The 19852-nt window shown below is 43.2% G+C and overlaps 1 protein-coding gene across 1 annotated transcript in view; it reads right to left on the reverse strand.

The window, feature by feature from the left end:
* Nucleotides 1-19852, reverse strand: part of ACER1 (alkaline ceramidase 1) — a gene marked incomplete at both ends in the record, with an annotated part of 58421 nt that overhangs the window by 16118 nt on the left and 22451 nt on the right. Inside the window, 2 exons of the mRNA XM_082250746.1 lie at nucleotides 13082-13220; nucleotides 13437-13551. Of these exons, the coding sequence (XP_082106872.1) occupies nucleotides 13082-13220; nucleotides 13437-13551 (254 nt within the window). The remainder of the gene's footprint in view (nucleotides 1-13081; nucleotides 13221-13436; nucleotides 13552-19852) is intronic.

Genomic DNA, 19852 nt, shown 5'->3' on the forward strand with positions numbered 1-19852 from the left:
GACCCGTGTGTAAAGGAAATGTGATTTGCTTTTATTATCTATTAAATAAGGCCCTTTTTACTTTTTTTGTCATAGTTGTTTTGCTTTCTTATACCAGTGAACTCCACAGAAAATGCAGATTATTTGGACAATTGATATGTTATTTACACTGTATATTTGTAAAAGAATTAAAACAGAAATTAAATACATTAAGTGCATTAAAATTAGGTGATACTAGTTATGTATTTTTAAGCCCAACTATGGGCAAAAGATAACCCCCCACTTTTCCTCTCTCCCACTAACCCATACTGCCAGGTCCATTAGACTCTAGATCTCTCCTCTGCCCTTAAAGCATCTAACTACACCAAGATTGGTGTGATAAGATGCTTTCCCAATTTCCCAATGGCGCTGTTTATATCTGGCAAAACCGAAGTCATGAAATGCTCGTAGCTTCTGGTATCTTAGGCCATAGAGATGATTGGAGCCATTCTCGTCTCCAATCAGCTCTATGGTCAGATAATGGAACCACTGGCTGCACTCTCAGGTTACCCGGTGGGACAGGAGAGCCCACTGCTTGTAAAAGCAGTCTAGCGGCTAATTATACACTAGGATCGCTTTTACATGTAAGCCGACCGCTGGCTGTAAAAAACAATATCAAGATGATGCCTAAATCTGCAGGCATCATCCTGGTATGACCACTCAAAGTCCAGTGACGTACCAGTACGTTGCTGGTGCTTGATGGGCATATATTTTAGGTTTTTTCTTTTTCATGCAGCCTGTGGGCTGAACGAAAAAAGAGGACCTAACAGATTCCTTCATTCACATCGATCGATGCGGATGAAGAAATCGCTGCCAGAAAATGTGTGGTATACCCATCATTAGACCTCCCAACATCCACCCACTTCTAATGATAGACATACATGATGAAAGCCATTTATGCATTTTTTTCTAACTGCGGTGATGAAATCACCTCCTACAGAGCTGCCATGGTAGATTTCCATATATATGCTGAGAGCAAACGCTATTGCTGTCAGAATATATAAATCAGTGTGGCAGCTGATGGGCGTACCTGCAAACAAGGTTTAACAATAAAACAGTAAAAAAAAAACATTACATTATAATAGCATAGAATGTTGGTATCTGAAAAGTAAAAAAAGGTTAACAATGAAAAACAGTAACAGTAAAACATTACAGTATAACACTATATTATAAAGTACAGTAAAAGTAGAAAGAGTAGAAGAGCAGAGTAAGAGCAGAAAATTAACTAATAAAAAACCACAACTATTTTTGTCTTTTTATTTTATTTTATTTTTTTGTAACTTTTTTGTAACTTTTTTTTCGTAACTTTAAAATGTTCCAGGTTAGGGTCTCTCAAAATGTGATCGCCATCAAACATCTTTCGAGACCCTGTATAAGTGTGCCCTAGACTGTGCCGTCCTGTACCCTATACTAATATTCCACTAGTGTGTGGTAGCGATGGACACATTCCCTGATGCAGAGACAAGGTTGGTCAGGACAGGAGGGACTAAAATAACGGGTGTCACGCCTAAATCTGCATTTCCTACAGACACGACATCTTCTTTGGGGGTGTCTTTGGGTAGGGGTACTCGGGAGGACATACGGAAAATGCCTCTCATGCAGCCGGCTCACTGCATCTGGATTGGGAAATTGGGCTACAGCACCTTCTGGATACAGAAAAGCTCTCATGATCTCTTCCTGGAATTTTAGGAAGGATCCACTTTGTCCTGATGCTTTGTATAGCACATAAGCGTTCAGCAGAGCCAATTGAAATAAATTAACAGACACTTTTTTTGTACCGGCGTCTGGCCTTATGGGCAATTAAGTACGGCGCCATCATCTGGTCGTTGAAGTCCAACCCTCCTAGAGGGGCTTCTCAACACCACCAGTCACCGTTAAAATTTGGACTGCTGTGTCTGCGTGAATGGAGGACAGATCGAAAAACCTTCCGTGTGTCCCTCCACTTCACTGGAAACAATCTGTTAGACCTCAAGCAGGCTCTCTCCTCCCATCTAAGTCGGGTATCTACAAGCCGTTGGGGGAACCCTGACGATTAGATCGCACGGTGCCACATGCGCCAATTTGAAATTCAAGCAGGTGACTAAAAAGTGGCACACTTGTGTAAAACTTGTCTACGTATAAATGGTACCCCTTTCCGAATAAGGGTGACACCAAGTCCCAAACAACCATGCCGCTGCTCCCTTTGTAGTCTGGGCAGTTGGGGGACTCTACAGTGCTATCTTTGCACTCGTAAACACAGAAACTACATGTATAGCCTGTGGCCCTGTCACAGAGCTTATACATCTTGACCCCATATCTGGCACGCTTGCTGGGGAGAAACTGTTTGAAAGCCAGGTGGCCAGAAAACATAATCAGGGACTCATCAACGCAGGCAGCTTGTTGGGGCATATACTTCTGGTTGAAGTGGTTTATGAGGGGCCGAATTTTGTGGAGCCTGTCATATGCAGGTTCACCCCAAGGACGACAGATTTCATTGTCACTGAAGTGCAGGAACTGCAGGATTTACTCGTATCTCGTCCTGGCCATGGCAGCAGAGAACACAGACATATGGTAAATTGGGTCAGTGGACCAATGTTACTGCAACTCACTCTTTTTAGTAATGCCCATGTTGAGGGATAGGCCCAGAAAGGTTTTGAATTCGGAAACAGTGATACGTTTCCATGCAAATTCTCTGGCAAGGATCAAATTTGGGTTTGCGGCGATGAATTGATCAGCATATAAATTGCTTTGGTTCACAATAGATCTGAACAGATCTTCCATGAAAAACAGCTCGTAAAAATCAAGGGAAGTAAAATTGGCTGTTTCTACCTGAATTCTGGGTTGGCCAGTAAGTGGGGAAAGTACGGGCACTGCAGAATCTGTGGGCTGCGAATCAGGATTTGCCAGTGCATCAGGGAGGACACTATGGGCTCTACGGGCCTGTCTTCGAATCCTTGGTGGCTACGGGACACTACATGTGCTAGCCACCACACCAGCTTGAACTGCACTTATGGGCCTCGCCACGTCACCAAGTGATACTGCAGTGCTGGTTTCACTATGACCAGGATGTACTAGGCCGCTGGTGCTTGCCAGTTCACCAGAAGGTTGAGCGGCACTAGTACTGACACTCTGCTGCATACAAGAACCCTGCGGTTGTTGCACCTCAGCAACAGAAGAACGGGGTCGGGTACGCCTGACCTTAGCAGGGACCACTTCTTCGTCATCAAAGCTATCTGCCAGGGAGCCGCTGCCCTCTACAGGTTCGTATACTGACCCTGATTCTGCCAGTGAGACTTCCCCATCACTCTCATCTGTCATGTTCAGTATCCTGTAGGCCTCTCCACTAGTGTACCTCTGACTTGACATTTTGGCCAATAAATTTACAGGTACCTAGTGTGACTCACAGGTAAAAAAGCACGGGGTTGCCGAGGACTGTTTGAATCGTGATCAGGCTCTCCTGATAAGCAGGAAGAGGAAAAACAATGCTTTTCCTAGCACCTACCTAGGAGGGTGCTACATATAGGTAGTGTAAATATCTCCTAAACTACTCCCCCACTATTGCTTAATTAACCCCGATAATGCACCATTCTGCTTTATTCATATTCATGTTGTCATTACCCTGTTATGGATATGTAACCATGCACACTTTTGTATTGTACAAAAAACTATGGATATTATTGTAAGCATCTCTTTTTTTCAATTTTTTTTTTTTTTTTGAACGAGAAATATCTCCTAAACGTGGACTGTTTAGAAGAAATTTACATTACATGCAACCAGTGACATGACTGGCGAATGCGCTCTGAAGGAACAGCCACCTGGGCCTTTCCTTCCGAGCCCTGTCCCGGCAACCACGTGCATGCTCGGGAGTGACGTCATCGCAGCTCCGGCCAGTAACAGAGCCAGAGCCTGTGAACCCGGAAGCAAGACGGGTGATGATGAAGCGGCTGAAGTGCTGACATTGCGGAGCTGGAACAGCTTCGTTTCAAGGTAAGTTTCACATAATGTGCTAGTATGCGATTCAAACTAGCATATCATGACTTTACCTTGCAGGAGAAAAAAAAATGTCCAGCGGTATACAACCGCTTTAAGAGGACCGTAAACAACTACAGAACTCTAACAAATGATCCTCTTATTTAGACTCAGGGGATGAAAGACAGTGAGCCTGATTTACTAAAGGCTATGCACATACACCGGCACATCGATCAAACAAGTAAATCCCATGTTTACAGAATTTTCAATGCACCTACAATGGTTGTGCACAAGCTACATACATTGTAATATACAAGCGTACAAACAGACATGGTAAATACAAGTAATTTACTAGCAAGTGTGTTTTGATATGAACTGCCCATTTCTCTACCTCAACAAAGCATGCAGGTTTGTTGACATTCCGCTTAGCTGGGAACAGCTAAGCTTCTGTTTTTTTTGCTTAGTGAGCTGATCCCATTCATGTTTTTTTTTTTTTTTTACATTTTTTTTTTTCAAATAGATTTTTAAATATGCACAGTATATCTTAAAGGAACAGAGCCACTAAAGCAGCCTAATTTTGAGGTGTAACATGCATAGCAATCTAGGACAACACATTTTTCTTATTAGATCAGGCCCATTGTTTTGCTTTCAGATGGTTTACAAGATAATAACTACAAGCAGGTGACTTTTGAGTCTTAAGCCAGCCATACATGGATGGAAATTTGGTTGGTTCAGCAGAACCAGATCAATGTATGGGCAGGCTGATTGTACAACCACCCTGTCGGATTTTTCTTCATGCATTTACTGCCAGAGGCTACCAGTTGTCATCGTATTCTGCTGCCCGGTAAGGCTCCATGTACACGGGACGTTGTAAATAGCCGTTTAGGAGCAGTTGGGCGTTTTTTTCAGAAGCCCCTGAACTCATCTACATTTTATCTTATCTGTCCATGAACACAGGGTAGTTTACAGTCATTTGCAGGCAGTTGAGTTCAGGGACGTTTTTTGGAACGCAATTATTTGCATTCGAACGTGTGTTTCCAGGTGTTTCAAACGCAGAAACGCGGCCGAACGTGACCAAACGTGACCGAATGTGATGAACGTACGTTCAGCCACGTTATAAGTTTTTTTTCTTCCATTCAAAATCAATGGTTCCCTATGGGAGCCTATTGATATGAATGGAAGTCGCACCGCAAGTCGGATCAGGATGATCCGACTTGCTGCGCGACTTGCACTGTGAGAATCTTGAGGGGGAACTCCACGCCAAAAATGGGAAAAAAACTGTGTGGGGGTCCCCCACCAGGTTCCAAACCAGGCCCTTCGGGTCTGGTATGGAATTTGAGGGTAGCCCCACGCTGAAAAAACGGGAAAAAAACTGCGTGGGGGTCCCCCCCCAGGTTCCAAACCAGGCCCTTCGGGTCTGGTATGGAATTTGAGGGTAGCCCCACGCTGAAAAAACGGCGTGGGGTCCCCCCCAAAATCCCTACCAGACCCTTATCCGAGCATGCAGCCCGGTAGGGCAGGAAGGGGAAGGGGACGAGCGAGCGGCCCCACCCCCCTGGACCATACCAGGCCACATGCCCTCAACATGGGGGGGGGTGTTGGTGCTTTGGGGCAGGGGGAGCTCTGCACCCCCCACCCCAAAGCACCTTGCCCCCATGTTGATGAGGACAAGGGCCTCATCCCCACCAGACTTGTATAAAGTACTCGAAATTTCTACTTGAGTAAAAGTACAAGTGCTCGATCAAAAAATTACTTGAGTAGAAGTGGAAGTGCTCGCAGAAAAAGTTACTTAAGTAGAAGTACTAAAGTATTCAACATTTTTTTTACTTAAGTATTACAAGTAGTTTTTTCAAAAAATTTGCTACTTAAGTACTAAAAGTAAAAAGTACCAGTAGTTTTGAAAAAAAATTTCTACTCAAGTACTGAAAGTAGAAGTACAAGTACTGTGTTATGTAGTTATTAAAGAAATAAGTCAAAAGTTTGAACATCATATTGTTTTTATTATTTCAAATGATTTATTCAAATGATTAACCTGTGTTTGTTAGTAGTTTCTTGATGCACTTTAAGCGCTGTAGCACCATTTATTTGTTTGTTTCATATTTTCTTTTTATTGGAAAGATTTGGTATAGCAGCTTTTATTATACACAGCATTTATTTTCGTATGCGCTGATTTACAAATGACATTATACACATTTTTTTGAGCTTTATGCAACCTGCCATCTACTGTTCTGGCAGTGGTAATTTTTTTAAAAGTAACGAGTAACTATGCAGCACAAAAAAAAAAATACTTGAGTAGAAGTATCGAAATCATCGAAAAAATGTAGTGAAGTAAAAGTAGAAGTAGGAGAAAAAAATTCTACTCTAGGAAAGTACAGATACCGCATTTCGGTACTTAAGTACAGTACTTAAGTAGTTCTACTTCGTTACTATACATCTCTGATCCCCACAACCCTGGCTGGTGGTTGTGGGGGTCTGTGGGCAGGGGGCTCATCGGAATCTGGAAGCCCCCTTTAAAAGGGGGCCCCCCAGATCCCGGACTCCCTCCCTATGTGAATGGGTAGGGGTACACTGTACCCCTACCCATTCACCCCGTAAAAGGCAGTGTATGTAAATAACGACAGGAGACGTTTTGGAAATTTTATTAAAAATCATCTGTTCTTCTCTGCTCTGGTCTTCTCCCTCTCCTGGTCTTCTGCTCTTTTGCTGTCCACTCTTCTGCTCTTTTGCCCTCGGCTCTTCTCTTCTTCTTCTTCCTCCGGTCCTCCTCCGACGATGTCTCCGGTGATTATGTCGGTCTCTGGTCTCTGCAGCTTGTTATATAGCCATTGTGGGCATGGCCCCCGATGATGTCATCGGGAGGCCCCGCCCCCTCATGTCACGGATGACGACATCCACCGGCCAGGGTTGTGGGGATGAGGCCCTTGTCCTCATCAACATGGGGGCAAGGTGCTTTGGGGTGGGGGGTGCAGAGCTCCCCCTGCCCCAAAGCACCAACAACCCCCCCATGTTGAGGGCATGTGGCCTGGTACGGTCCAGGGGGGTGGGGCCGCTCGCTCGTCCCCTCCCCCTTCCTGCCCTACCGGGCTGCATGCTTGGATAAGGGTCTGGTAGGGATTTTGGGGGGGACCCCACGCCATTTTTTCGGCGTGGGACTACCCTCAAATTCCATACCAGACCCGAAGGGCCTAGTTTGGAACCTGGGGGGACCCCCACGCAGTTTTTTTCCCATTTTTGGCGTGAAGTTCCCCCTCAAGATTCTCACAGTGCAAGTCGCGCCGCAAGTCGGATCATCCTGATCCGACTTGCGGTGCGACTTCCATTCAAATCAATAGGCTCCCATAGGGAACCATTGATTTTGAATGGAGGCAGAAAAAACGCTGCTAAAAGCAACGTGGCCTAACGTGCAATAACGCAAATGGAAAAAGCTACTGAAAACACGTTTAACAGCTGCTTTTTCCCGGCATCAGAACTAGCTTTACAGCACGTTTTTTCTAACGTCCTGTGTACATGGAGCCTAAGGCTCCTTGAGCCTCCCTGACGGCAGAATACAATAGCACTGCAAGAGGCATTTTCCCATCAAAATTGAATGTGCAAATTTGGGATTCAAGAAATTTTCTTTCCTGCCAGCTGTGGTTAAAGGAAAGAAAATCGAGGAATATGGCCTGCTTTAAGCTGGCCATACATGGATCAAAATTCATCTGGTTTAGCAAGGACTGGCCAAAGTTCGTTCCATGTATGGGCTGTCTCATTGTACGCAAGTCAAATCTATCGATCGACTTAGGTACAGCCAGCCTGTCAGATTTTCTATAGCCACTAGCAGTAATCATTGCTTTGGAACACATCCCACTCAATGAACGAGGAGGAAGTGTAGACAAAAATTTGTTGCAACGTGAAACCAAATGGATATTCAATTTATCAGCCACTCAATATCCTGGTATAAACGAATCCATCAGTTTCAAACCCTTCCTTGGCTAGTAAAATGTCGAACTGAAAATTCTTTGAGCCTTATTCCAATTAAGGTATAGGCTGAATAATTGGATATATGCTAGTCGTCATGTATTCAACTTTTGCTTAATGTATTATAATATACATGGGTGTATTGATTGTATAATTCTCTGAATTTTTATTATACTCTTTAGATGTGTACCATCTGCCATAATCGAACAGAAGATCTCTTCCCAAAATTCTTCCTAATTAATATTCCTGACCTTTGCCGGCAAATGGACATGACTGGGGATGCTTGGTCTGGGTGGTGAGTTTTTTTCATCCTTGGGGAGGATTTGGAGGTTTGAGTATAATTTTTCCTGCCCCAACTTGTTGCCCATATGGGCACCCGCGGTGCCCTACCTTTTTTTGCTCCAGGCCTAGTTCCGTCCTGGGTAGTAGAGACACCGCCCCTTTTGGTCCACGACCGCCCTTAAAACTTGAACCCTCAATAAAATAGATTACCCTAAAATAGCCATTTTACTATCATCATTAGGGGATTAAAAACGTGCATTTTAATCTAATATATACTCTTTCCATTAGAACAATTTATGTGTGTGTATGGATTTATTTATATGTGGATTCGTCCCCATTAGATCCATCATAATGTCAAACTTTTTTGTCTATGGAATATTGCAGTATTCAAAGGCACATATTACAATTGCATCTATTCTCCTTTTACTGGGACCTTCTTTTACTGCTTAGACGGTTCATTCCTTCTAATCAGTTTGTTTCCATTTGTCTTTTGTGTCTCCCATACATTGGAGACATCTCCTCTGTTGTTAGCGATCAATATGGCGACCGGACCGGATGTTGTTTTTCCTCGCTTCCGGTTTCCGGTCCGATCATGTGACGCGGTCGCGTCTTGATGACGCGCGTCAAACACTGGGTTCCGGTTGGGCGGTTTGGAGCGCCTCGCTCTCACTCCCTCGGTGACGTCAAACGCCGAGCGAGTGGAGGAGATGCTTAAATGCCAGCGCGAATGGTCAGTATGCCACTAGACCACCGGGGAACAGAACGATCCTGTGCTACAACATGCGGTAATGGCGATTCCTCTTGATATCAAGCTCTTATCATGATTATATTCTATCACTATTTAAGGACAATTCTTGCTTCTTTTTCCTTTCCCTTTTGTAGCTCCCTATTGGAGCGAATGCTGTAGGGGGCCCTCTGGAATTTGGCAACCTATGCAGGATAATTGTGTGCTGTTTTTGGGCTTGGGCTTTTCTGCAACACCGGACCACCAGGGTAAATACTATGTACTTATATATATACATTTATCTGAACACATGCTACCATAGCTTTTTCACCTATGGAGTATATATTTATAAGAACTCTTATCTTTATAAGGGGATCATCTTCCTATGATTTGGTAGCGAATTCCACGCTAATTCCTATATGATCACCAACAAGGCCTTTCCAAGTATATATTTTTTCCTCAAGTCTTTTGAAAGAAAAGGTAAATTTACTACTAGTTCAAAGTCTGAAGTCATTTGTCCATTTATGCTTTCCATGAAACTTATGTAAATTGTTTCCCCACATTGTAGCCGCAGTTATACTTTGTGTCATTTTTGGCTTGGCTTGCATCTCCTCTATGGGTCAACCTTAAGGGGTCAGGTTTCTCGGCCTCCTCCCTTCCTCCCACCCTTGTCCTTGTATCCACGTCATTGCTATTCCCGGCAAACAAAGGTCCAGGTCTTTTCAATGTACATTTTTGTTGATGTTACATTTATTGAAGTTAGAGACTGTTTCTGGGCATTCAATATAGGACCATTGATATATGTCCATTATATGCCTTTTTTTGCATTTTTTGTTTTGTTATTCTTATCTCCTCTCTTTTGTAAATTTAGAAATGTTCACTCTCGAGAAATGTCTATCAAACTCCGGAAGAAGCTATTATGAAGATGGCGAAACATGTAGAGTTGACATAATCGAGTGCTTTCTTGTCTTTTTACCATTTTAAAGTTTTGTCTGCTATGTCCTAGTCTTCTATGTACAAATAAAATGCAATTTTTATGAGAATCCAGATTTTTCTCCATCATTTGCACCTTTAAAGTCCCACTTTGCCCCTCCAATTGTATTTACTAGCAGTAATCATTGTGTTCTCCTTGCTGGGAAGGCTCCCTGCGCTCCCCACCAACAAAACACAATATTGCTGCGGGTGGGATTCTCCCCATCAGTGTTGTCGCAGTGTGTTAATGGTGAAATGGGGCAATTTTTCTTTCTTTCCACCTGTGATTGAAGGAAAGAAAATCAAATCATCTATGGGCTGCTTTAGGCAGGCCATATCTTATGTATTTTCTTTTCTTCAGATTGAAGGAAATAAAATTGCTTGATTCTCCCATCAACACCGTCAGTGATGATGGGAGAATCCCTCTCACATCGCTTTTGTGTTGTGCTGGCGGGGAGCACAAGGAGCCTTCCTCACCGGCAGAATACAATGATCATTGCTGTCCGGCTATAGCCTTGGCAGTGATCAGGTGACAAAAACCAGACAGGTTGGTTGTACTGAACTTGATCAATGGATTGACTTCAGTACAACCAGCCTGCCCATAGGCGAAATTAAATTTGGACGGTTTCTGTTGAATTGGCTGAATTTCGACCCATCTATGACATAGACTCTATGTCCGGCTTTGGGGCATATATACAGGTGTTATTTTCTGGTGTTTGTTGAGCTTTGGCAAAGCTCCAAAAATGCTTGTGTCAATGTTGATAATGTAAGTGTCAAAGTGTGCAGTCATGAATGAGCAGAAGCATCACTTTGCGTTGATGAAAATGACTGCTGCAATGTTATTTGGGCTCATGGCGGCTCCTGTTCTGACAATACAAGTTAATGAGAATACTGAATAAATACTCAGAAAACACTCTCAAGATTTTTTTTTTTGGGGCATTATTTGTTAGCCTTCATTCACATATAGGCGTCTAGGATCGTAGGCAGAATCGCCGCGATTCTGCCTGCGATCCCAAATCATTGCAAATTGCAGGACGCCCGTGTGATTCCAGTGACTTGCAATGGCACCCCAAAAGCGGCACGGTGTTGCTGCGATTGTTGCCCAACGAATCACGGTAAAATCGCGCATACAGAATCGTGGGATGCTTGTCACCTAAAAGAAGTTCTTGTACTTTTTTTGGGCGATTTTGTTTGCGTGATTTTACTGTGATTCGTCGGGCGACAATCGTGGCAAAATCGTGCCACATTTTGGGTGCCATTGCAAGTCACAGGAATCGTACGGGCGTCCCGCGTTTTGCAATGATTCTGGATCGTGGGCAGAATAGCAGCAATTCTTCCCGTGATCCGAGACACCTATATGTGAATGGGGCCTTACATATTCAGCCCATTGCTTTGGCTGGCCCAGGCTGTACTCTATTCCCAGAAAAAAACCCCAAAAATTATCCTTTACTCCATGTACATGCTCCTTTCCTGTGCCAAAATTGCTTAAAGTGTTTGTTACCCCAATATTTCATATTTCTGGCATGTGCCTGCTGTACTTGTATGAAAAAGTATCCTGTTTTTCTTGTATCGCTTCCTGTGAAATCCCTGGTGTTCCTGCCAGTGCCTCTGCTTTCCTATTAAAAACTGACCGCACTAAGCAACAAAAACACAGCATGGTCAGTTCTCTAGCTTTGCTGGGAGCTCAGCCTGCTCTCCTCTAATGATCAGACTTGTCCTGACACGCCCTCCTGCAGAGCCACTGCTTCCTCCCCCTCCCCCAGCTCTTATGCAGCTGAGAACAGAGGGAATGTGATCACTTAATCACATAAAAAAGGTATTTATAATTTTTTTTTAATATCTATACACAAATCGTTTGCCTTTCATTTCTATTTTAAACTGAATGGGTTGTTGTACAAGGATATACTTTACAATTACTTTAAGCTAGGTACACACTACTAGAATTTTGAGCGAAAATTTTTTTTATGAAAATTTTCAGAATATTCACATAACGTTTGAAAGTAGCTTTTAATATTTGAATTGGAATGAGTGGACTTTACTTAACCTTTTCCCGACTGCCCGCTGCCTATTTACTGCGGCAGTGCGGACCTCCTGTGCAAACCGATGTAGACCTACGTGGGTCGCGCGCCTGCAGCTAGTGCCCTTTTGGCAGCGGGATGCCGATACACGGGGCAGGCGGCTCTGATTGCCACCTGATACCTGTGATCATTCCCCGCTGAGAGAGAAGGACGGCCGGCTTTTGTAAACACAGCTGACTGTTCTCCCTGGAATGATCACAGAGCCCCTGTGATCCTTCTATATAGGAACACAGGTCTCTGATCATTTCAGAAGCCCCCCCCCCCCCCCCAGTTAGAATCACTCCCCTAGGCTCACATTTAACCCCTTGATCACCCACAGTGTTAACCCCTTCCCTGCCAGTGTCATTAGTACAGTAACAGTGCATATTTTTAGCACTGATTACTGTAGTAATGTCACCGGTCCCCCCAAAAGTGTCAAGAATGTCAGTTAGGGGGTCTGATCTGTCCGCCGCAATGTCGCTGTCCCACAAAAAATCGTAGATCGCCGCCATTACTAGTAAAAAAAAAACTATAAAAAATTACATAAATCTTTCCCATAGTTAGTAGACGCGCAAACCAATCAAAATCTGCTTATTGCGATTTTTTTTTACCAAATATATGTAGCAGAAAACAAATTGGCCTAAAATGTTAAAAAATTTCGATTTTTAAATTTTTTTTTCGAGAATGTCATATAGCAGGATGTGAAAAATATTGTTTTTTTTTTTAAAAAAATTGACGCTCTTTTTTTGTTTATAGCGCAAAAAATAAAAATCGCACAGGTGATCAAATACCACCAAAAGAAAGCTCTATTTGTGGGAAGAATGACATCAATTTAGTTTGGGTACAGCTTCGCACGACCGCGTAATTGTCCGTTAAAGTAACGCAGCGGCAAATCGCAAAATAGGGCCTGGTCATTAGGGGGGCACATCCTTCCGGTCTTAAAGTGGTTAAAAGGCAGGCTTGATCCACCTGAAGGCTTGTATACAATTTTTGATCAATTTTTAGGCATTTTTCCAAGGCACCCCCATGGTGCCTGGGCCCCATGGTTGAAAAAGGCTGTAATACACTACCTGTGCAAAGACAAACCAAAGGTATAAATGGATAAATAACGTATCAATCCTACCTGGTTGTGATGAATCTGGGGAAGTAAGTCTTGGGAAACCATATAGAATAGCCAAGGCAAATAACCCACAAAATTGAGATCTCGTCGAGTAACTGGCCGAAGAAACTAAGGGTCATGTGGTAGTATATGGAGAAGAGACCTAAAGTAGAAAAACGTGTTATTACTGAAAGCATCTTATCTTACTAGGATGGTAAAACATGTTTAAAAACATACAGTGAGCAGTAAATTCTCAGTCGGAGCAATAAAAATCTTGGTTGGTCGGTTGAAAGGTACCAGAGCAAAAAATAATATGTGCTTTATAAACTCCATGCATATCTATATAGACACACATAAACAAGCGTGTATACACTCATACCAATTATGATGAACAAGATCCAGACTCCATGAACCATCAGTGTCCGTCTGCAGGCATATGGGTGTAACAGGTACATCATAAGGGGGCCCACCAACAGGAAGGAAATATTACTGACCTGCAAGAAATTTGTACAAAATTTTAAACATTTAAATGTTAAAAAGAACAGCGAAAGAACAGTTAATTGCATTTATTAGGATATTTAATGTAAATAAACACATTTGGTTTTAGCCACTTCCCATCCGCCGTACATACATAAATACCCTTAAATGGAAGGATAATATCTGGGTCACTATTGCAGCTGCAGCAATGATCGGTATACCATTTTCTTCTGCTGGTGATTCCCTACAAAGTAAAAGTAAGCCTAGCGCCCTCGCTCCCCTGTGCTCATGCTCAAATGTGAACACGCGTGTAGGTTCTGCACACATATGTAAACGCCAATCGCACCATACATGTGAAGTATAGCTACAAATAACTTAATGCCAGACCTACTGAGTAAAGCCCCGTACACACGCGTCGAAAATTGGCAGGGAATTTTCGGCCAACGTCCAATCTGCCGATTTTCGTCTAGTATGATGCTTCCGACAACCGACTCTGACTTTTTGGCCGAAAAAAATCTGGTGTGCAGACTATAAAATTTTTGTTGGCCGTCAAAACACGTCCGATTTTCGTGCAGTCAGTACAGATTTCGACAGGGAAAAATCTGATGAGCAAGTCTGGGCATGCTCAGAGAAGAAAGAACACAAAGAAATAAAACCAACACATGACATCACTTCTGAAGTAGATTTTTGTTGGGCGAGAAAATTCGTGTGCAGTCTAGGCACATTCCAACCAACAAAACACCACTCTGGACAAAAGTCGGACGATCGGTCGGCCGATAATTGTTGCGTGTGTACGGGGCTTAACTCTAAAGTGGTAACCTGTAAAGGCTTTTTAAAGAGTTGCCTATCAAGATTTTTAGGTACTGTAGCTTGACGCAACTCCGCAGATGGACGCAATTTGATACGTTTGGTATCTATTTTCGTGGTGTAACATCATATTTTATATTTTGCCAAACAATTGGGTAATATATTGTGTTTTTGTGCATTAAACTTAATTAAAGAGTATGTTTTCTGAAAATTTGCATTTGAAAAATCGCTACGCAAATACTGTGTGACCTACATATATGCAACACCCACCAATTTATTCTCTAGGGCCTCTGCTTAAAAAAAAAAAAAAAAAAATTTAGGAGTTCTAAGTAGTTTTCTAGCAAAAAAAATATGTTTTATCATGCAAGAGAGAAATGTCAGAATTCACCCGCACTGGAAGTGGTTAAAAAGGTAAACCTTTCTAATCAGTTAAATATCCTAATTAAACTGTGGGAAAAAGTGTGCTTTTGTGAATAAATATTGTATATGAAGGGTTTTACTGTTGTTAGATAAAATTTATGGAGAGCCAACAGTTTCTTCTGATAGTAACTAAATAGTAATGAAAATTTAGAAAAATATATTAAAACAAATGTCACTCTAACAATATAAAGTTAGCCTACATTAGAAGTGGACAATGTCAGTGATTAGAGCAGTAGGCGTGTCAGTAGGTCAGAGTTTGTTGTCAGTAGGGCAGTGGATGGCGTCAGTCAGTAGAGCAGTTTTCATTGTCAGTAGGGCCAAGGGTGATGTCAGTAGAACAGTGGATGTTGTCAGTAGGGTAGAGGTTGGTGTCAGTAGGGCAGAGACTGGTGTCAGAAGGGCAGTGGATGGTGTCAGTCAATAGAGCAGTTTTCATTGTCAGTAGGGCCAAGGGTGGTGTCAGTAGAGCAGTGGATGTTGTCAGTAGTGCAGAGGTTGGTGTCAGTAGGGCAGAGACTGGTGTCAGTAGGGCAGTGGAAGGTGTCAGTAGTTTTTTATTTTATTTTTTTTAATTGTATTTATTTTTTACAATTTTTGCTTTTATAATTTTTTTTACAATTTTTTATAAGCCCTGTTGGAGGGCTTTAGTGAAATATCAGGGATCTTAACAGACCTCTGATGTCTAACTTTTGAGACAGAGAAAAGAGATTAAAGACACAGTCCTCAATCTCTATCTCTGCAGACTCAGCGGCACAGAATGAATGATCAGGAAGAGCTCTGTATAGAGCTGTCTATTCATTCACAAACTGAAGCATAGTAAATACAGTTTGCTATGCTTTAGTTACGAATAAACACAGTGAGTGATCAGTACCAATCATTTACTGTGTTCCTTTAGAAAAGGAAGGGGTCAGTAAATATGAAATGTATAAATAAAGCATAGCAAACTGCATTTATTATGAGAAGGAAAGGGGCCTGTAAATGACACACTTACTGGCCCCTTCCCCGCTCTCCATCCTGATATGATCTCCCAAAATCAGCTGGCAGGAGAGGTGGAGAAGCCGGCAGCAATACAGGGGGTCGCACAATTCCCTTTCCTCTGGCAGCAGCTGAATATTGGTGGGAGAGAGAGAGGAGGAGAAGGAGGCTTTTAGCTGCTGCCAGAGGATCCAGAGGATTGAGGATCAGTTCCAGTAAATTCCACCCTTGCTCCTGTCCAAGTTTCAGGGGTCGGCAGGAAAGGGATGCGATCTTCTTGTCACCTGCCCACGGTTGATGAGTAGATTGCAATTGACGGTTTGCTGACTCCCGCAACAGAATGTTTTTGGAAAAACAATACTTTGCGTAACATTTTGAATAGCTAGTTAATGCAACTAATTTATGTTCTGAAGTCAATAACTATTATATATTGACTTTCTAATGAAAATATTAAAGTGGTTGTAAACCCTTACACGTACCCAGTGATTTGTCTGGCCTCAGGTCATACATAGAGATGAAAAAAATCCTCCTACATAAGTTGTACCGGTTTAACTGCAGTCTTCCCTTTTCTACATCTGTTCAAAGTCGAGAATTGAAGAAATGAAATGAATTGCTTGCCTAAATAAGGCTATTGCAAGCCAGTCATTATTCAACTAACCCATATCCACTTTGAAAAAAGTTTCCAAAAAGTCTATAGCAAGGTTAGGCAACCCTGGAGAGATGGAGATCTACCTGAACATCGCAGAAGAGAAATAAAATGTCACCAGGGTGCAGGGAGCTTTTTTAAGGATAACCAAGCAAGGCCCAATGAAAAATGTAATGAAGCTCAAGCCATACATAGGGCCCCACTGGTAGATGTTTGGCGCCTACAACAATCGGTAGAGATGGACTACACGTTTTACTCCTCTCCTCATAAGGTATACACACCAATAGATTACTTTCCTGGCCAGCAAAATGTCAGCACACCTGTGTTTGCTCCTCCTGCGAACCCTCAGGACCCCCCTTATCCTAGCTTATAAGAGAGGGCCCTCCCATTCCCTCTTGTTCTCCTTTTTTTGGTCTCCAGGCCACCTGAAGCAAGCCATAGAAGAACAAGTGAGAATGGATCCCCCCCTGCCGAACCTTCCCACCCAGGTTTAGCCTCTCCTGGGATTGGTAGGTACAGACTGATAGGGGTAAATCAGACTGATAGGCAATCGAGACAAGACACTCCAATCTCCTGGAGTTGCAGGCAGCCTTCCAAACCCTGCATGCCTTCGAAGACTTGATTCAAGGAGCCCCAGTTTAACTAAGGTTGGACAATCAGACGGCAGTCTCCTATATACCCCGACAAAGAGGAACCAAAAGCCTCCCTTTACTGCAATTGATAACCAGGATTTTTGTCTGGGCCGAGACACGTCTGGAGGCCTTGACAGCGACCTATATTCCAGGCAGACAGAACATCCTTGCAGATCAGCTGAGTCGGAATTTCCCCACCAGCAGCGAATGGGCGGTCAACAGATTCTACCTGGAACCAATTTTCTCCGAATGGGGGACACCTTCCATGGATCTAATGGCAACATCAGAGAATGCACAGCTGCCAAAATTTTTAACAAGGTTCAAGACCGCAAAGTGATAGCACAAGATGCATGCTCAATTCTATGGACGTTCCCACTAGTATACATCTTCCCTCCATTTCCACTAATTTTGAAGACATTATTGAAAATTGCAAAAGAGGGGACACATGCCATCCTCATACTACCCTTCTGGCCTTGAAGACCCTGGTTTCCATTGCTATTAGAAATGGCGGCAGACCCGCCAATAGCTCTGCCCCTGAAGAAAGACCTATTGAGACAGGGACAGTGGACACATCAGAATCCAGGGAGGCTGCAACTAGTGGCTTGGCTTTTGAATTGGCCAGATTGCGGTCACAGGGAATCTCGGAGGAAGTAATCACCACATTATTGAGGGCAAGAAAAGCATCTACAAATTCTACATATACAAGAGTTTGGGAGAGATTCGTAACCTTTGCTACAGAATAGGGCTTCTCCCAGTCCACTCCAGAGATCAAGAATGTTCTAGGCTTCTTGCAAACAGCCCTAGAAGTGGGCTTGGCCTACAATACGATCAAAGTACAAGTGTCTGCGTTATCGGCATTCACAGGTCACAGATGGGTGGAAGAGCCCTTAATAAGACAATTCCTCAAAGCGACAATGAGAATACGGCTTCCGAGGAAGAACCTCTTCCCGACTTGGGCATATTGCTAAAAGTCCTGCTCCAACCTCCATTGGTCCCCACCGAGACATGCCCTTTGTGGTTCCTAACATCAAGATAGCCTTCCTTACAGGTATCACATTAGCCAGAAGGGTCTCTGAACTAGCAGGCCTTTCTTGCAGACAACCATTTTGTATTATTCTGGCAGACAAAGTTATCCTGCGGCCCTCACCAGCCTTAATATCCAAGGTAGTCTCGGAGTTCCACTTAAATTGGGAGTCAATCCTACCAAGTTTCACACAACCCCCAGAACAGACAGATGAGCTAGACCTGAGGCCACTGGATATGGTCAGCTTATTTGCAACGTACCTACAACGCACCCAACAAATACGAAACTCGGATGGCCTATTTATTCTGCCAGAAGGTCCTAGAAGAGGGGAAGCAGCATCATCAAGACTCATATCAACTTGGAATTAAAGATGTAAAACTACCGCGCTAATGGTTTATTTGGAAGGGAGAATAAGTGTGTGGTCCAATGTGTATATAAATGAATTAATATATAAATATAAATAAATGGGAATAAATGTGAATAGGCTGCAGCCTCCCTAAATGATAGTCCGAAGGCTATACCATGAAAGTAAAAAAGGTAGGGATCAACTTGGATTACTAGGACAATTAACCTGGCATACAAGCAACAGGGCCTAGCTCCTCCACAAATATTACGTGGGCACTCAACTAGAGGTGTGGGGATCTCATGGGCAGCAGTCGCCAAGGTGTCGGTGGAGGAAATATGCAAGACAGCCAGCTGGAGCTCCTGCAGGACCTTTACTAAACACTATAACTTGGACGTGATGTCAACCAATACAAAAAGATTTGGAATGGTAGTAGTGATGGCACCTTTGCAGATGAAATAAAGTCTATTCATAAAGCATTAAAACTGACTGTTTTTTTTATGTCGTTATCCCGCCCTACATAGCTAGGTAGATCCCAGGTGTGCTGACGTGGGGCTGGCCAGGAAAACTGAAAATTGTTACCAGTACTTACTGTAATTTTCCTTTCCTGGCCAGTCCTCACGTCAGCACAACCCTGGAACCCTCCCTATGTAGCCTGTCGCCGCTAAATATAGAACAAGAGGGAATGGGAGGGCCCTCTCTTATAAGCTAGGATAAGGTTGGTCCTGAGGGTTCGCAGGAGGAGCAAACCCAGATGTGCTGACGTGAGGACTGGCCAGGAAAGGAAAATTACAGTAAGTATTGGTAACAATTTTCTGTTTTCATGCTCCACACTATCAATTCCATGCTGTACGGGACTCCTCTATCGGCACAATTGCGTGGTCAGACCACTCCCCCATAGTATTGACATACGTACTCTCAGACGTTCCTTCCTCCAAAACCCGATTCTGGAAACTGAATTAAAGTCTCCTGCAGACTCCAGAGGTTCTAGAGGAGGTGGGCAAAGAATTAAACTTATATTTTAAAACAAATGACTATCTGAAATGTGATCCTGGGACTCTATGGGAAGCCCACAAAACGGTTATTAGAGGAGTACTCGTTAAGCATGGGTCGCAGATTAAGAAGGTACGCGAGGAGAAGCTCGTGTCTCTCCTGACAGAGATTCGCACCTTTGAATCCCAACATAAACATGCTCTGACCCTGTCACTTGAACGAGAACTTATGACTCTCTGTAGACAAGTTACTGACTTACTACATTACAAGGCCAAAGCAGCCCTACAGACTTGTCGTAAAATGTGTTATGAGTCGGGGAATAAGTGTGACCGACTGCTGGCTCAAGTCAAGGCCAATGGAGTTCTTTCTGACTTCGTCGCAATTACTAATGGGACAGGACAGGGGTGCCCCTTATCCCCTCTCCTCTTTGCTTTATCTCTTAAACCTTTCCTCTGAAAAGTTTGTTTAAATCCAGACA

The sequence above is a fragment of the Pelophylax lessonae genome (genome assembly GCF_965119305.1).
Source record: "Pelophylax lessonae genome assembly, chromosome: 1".
NCBI classification, from domain to species: domain Eukaryota; kingdom Metazoa; phylum Chordata; class Amphibia; order Anura; family Ranidae; genus Pelophylax; species Pelophylax lessonae.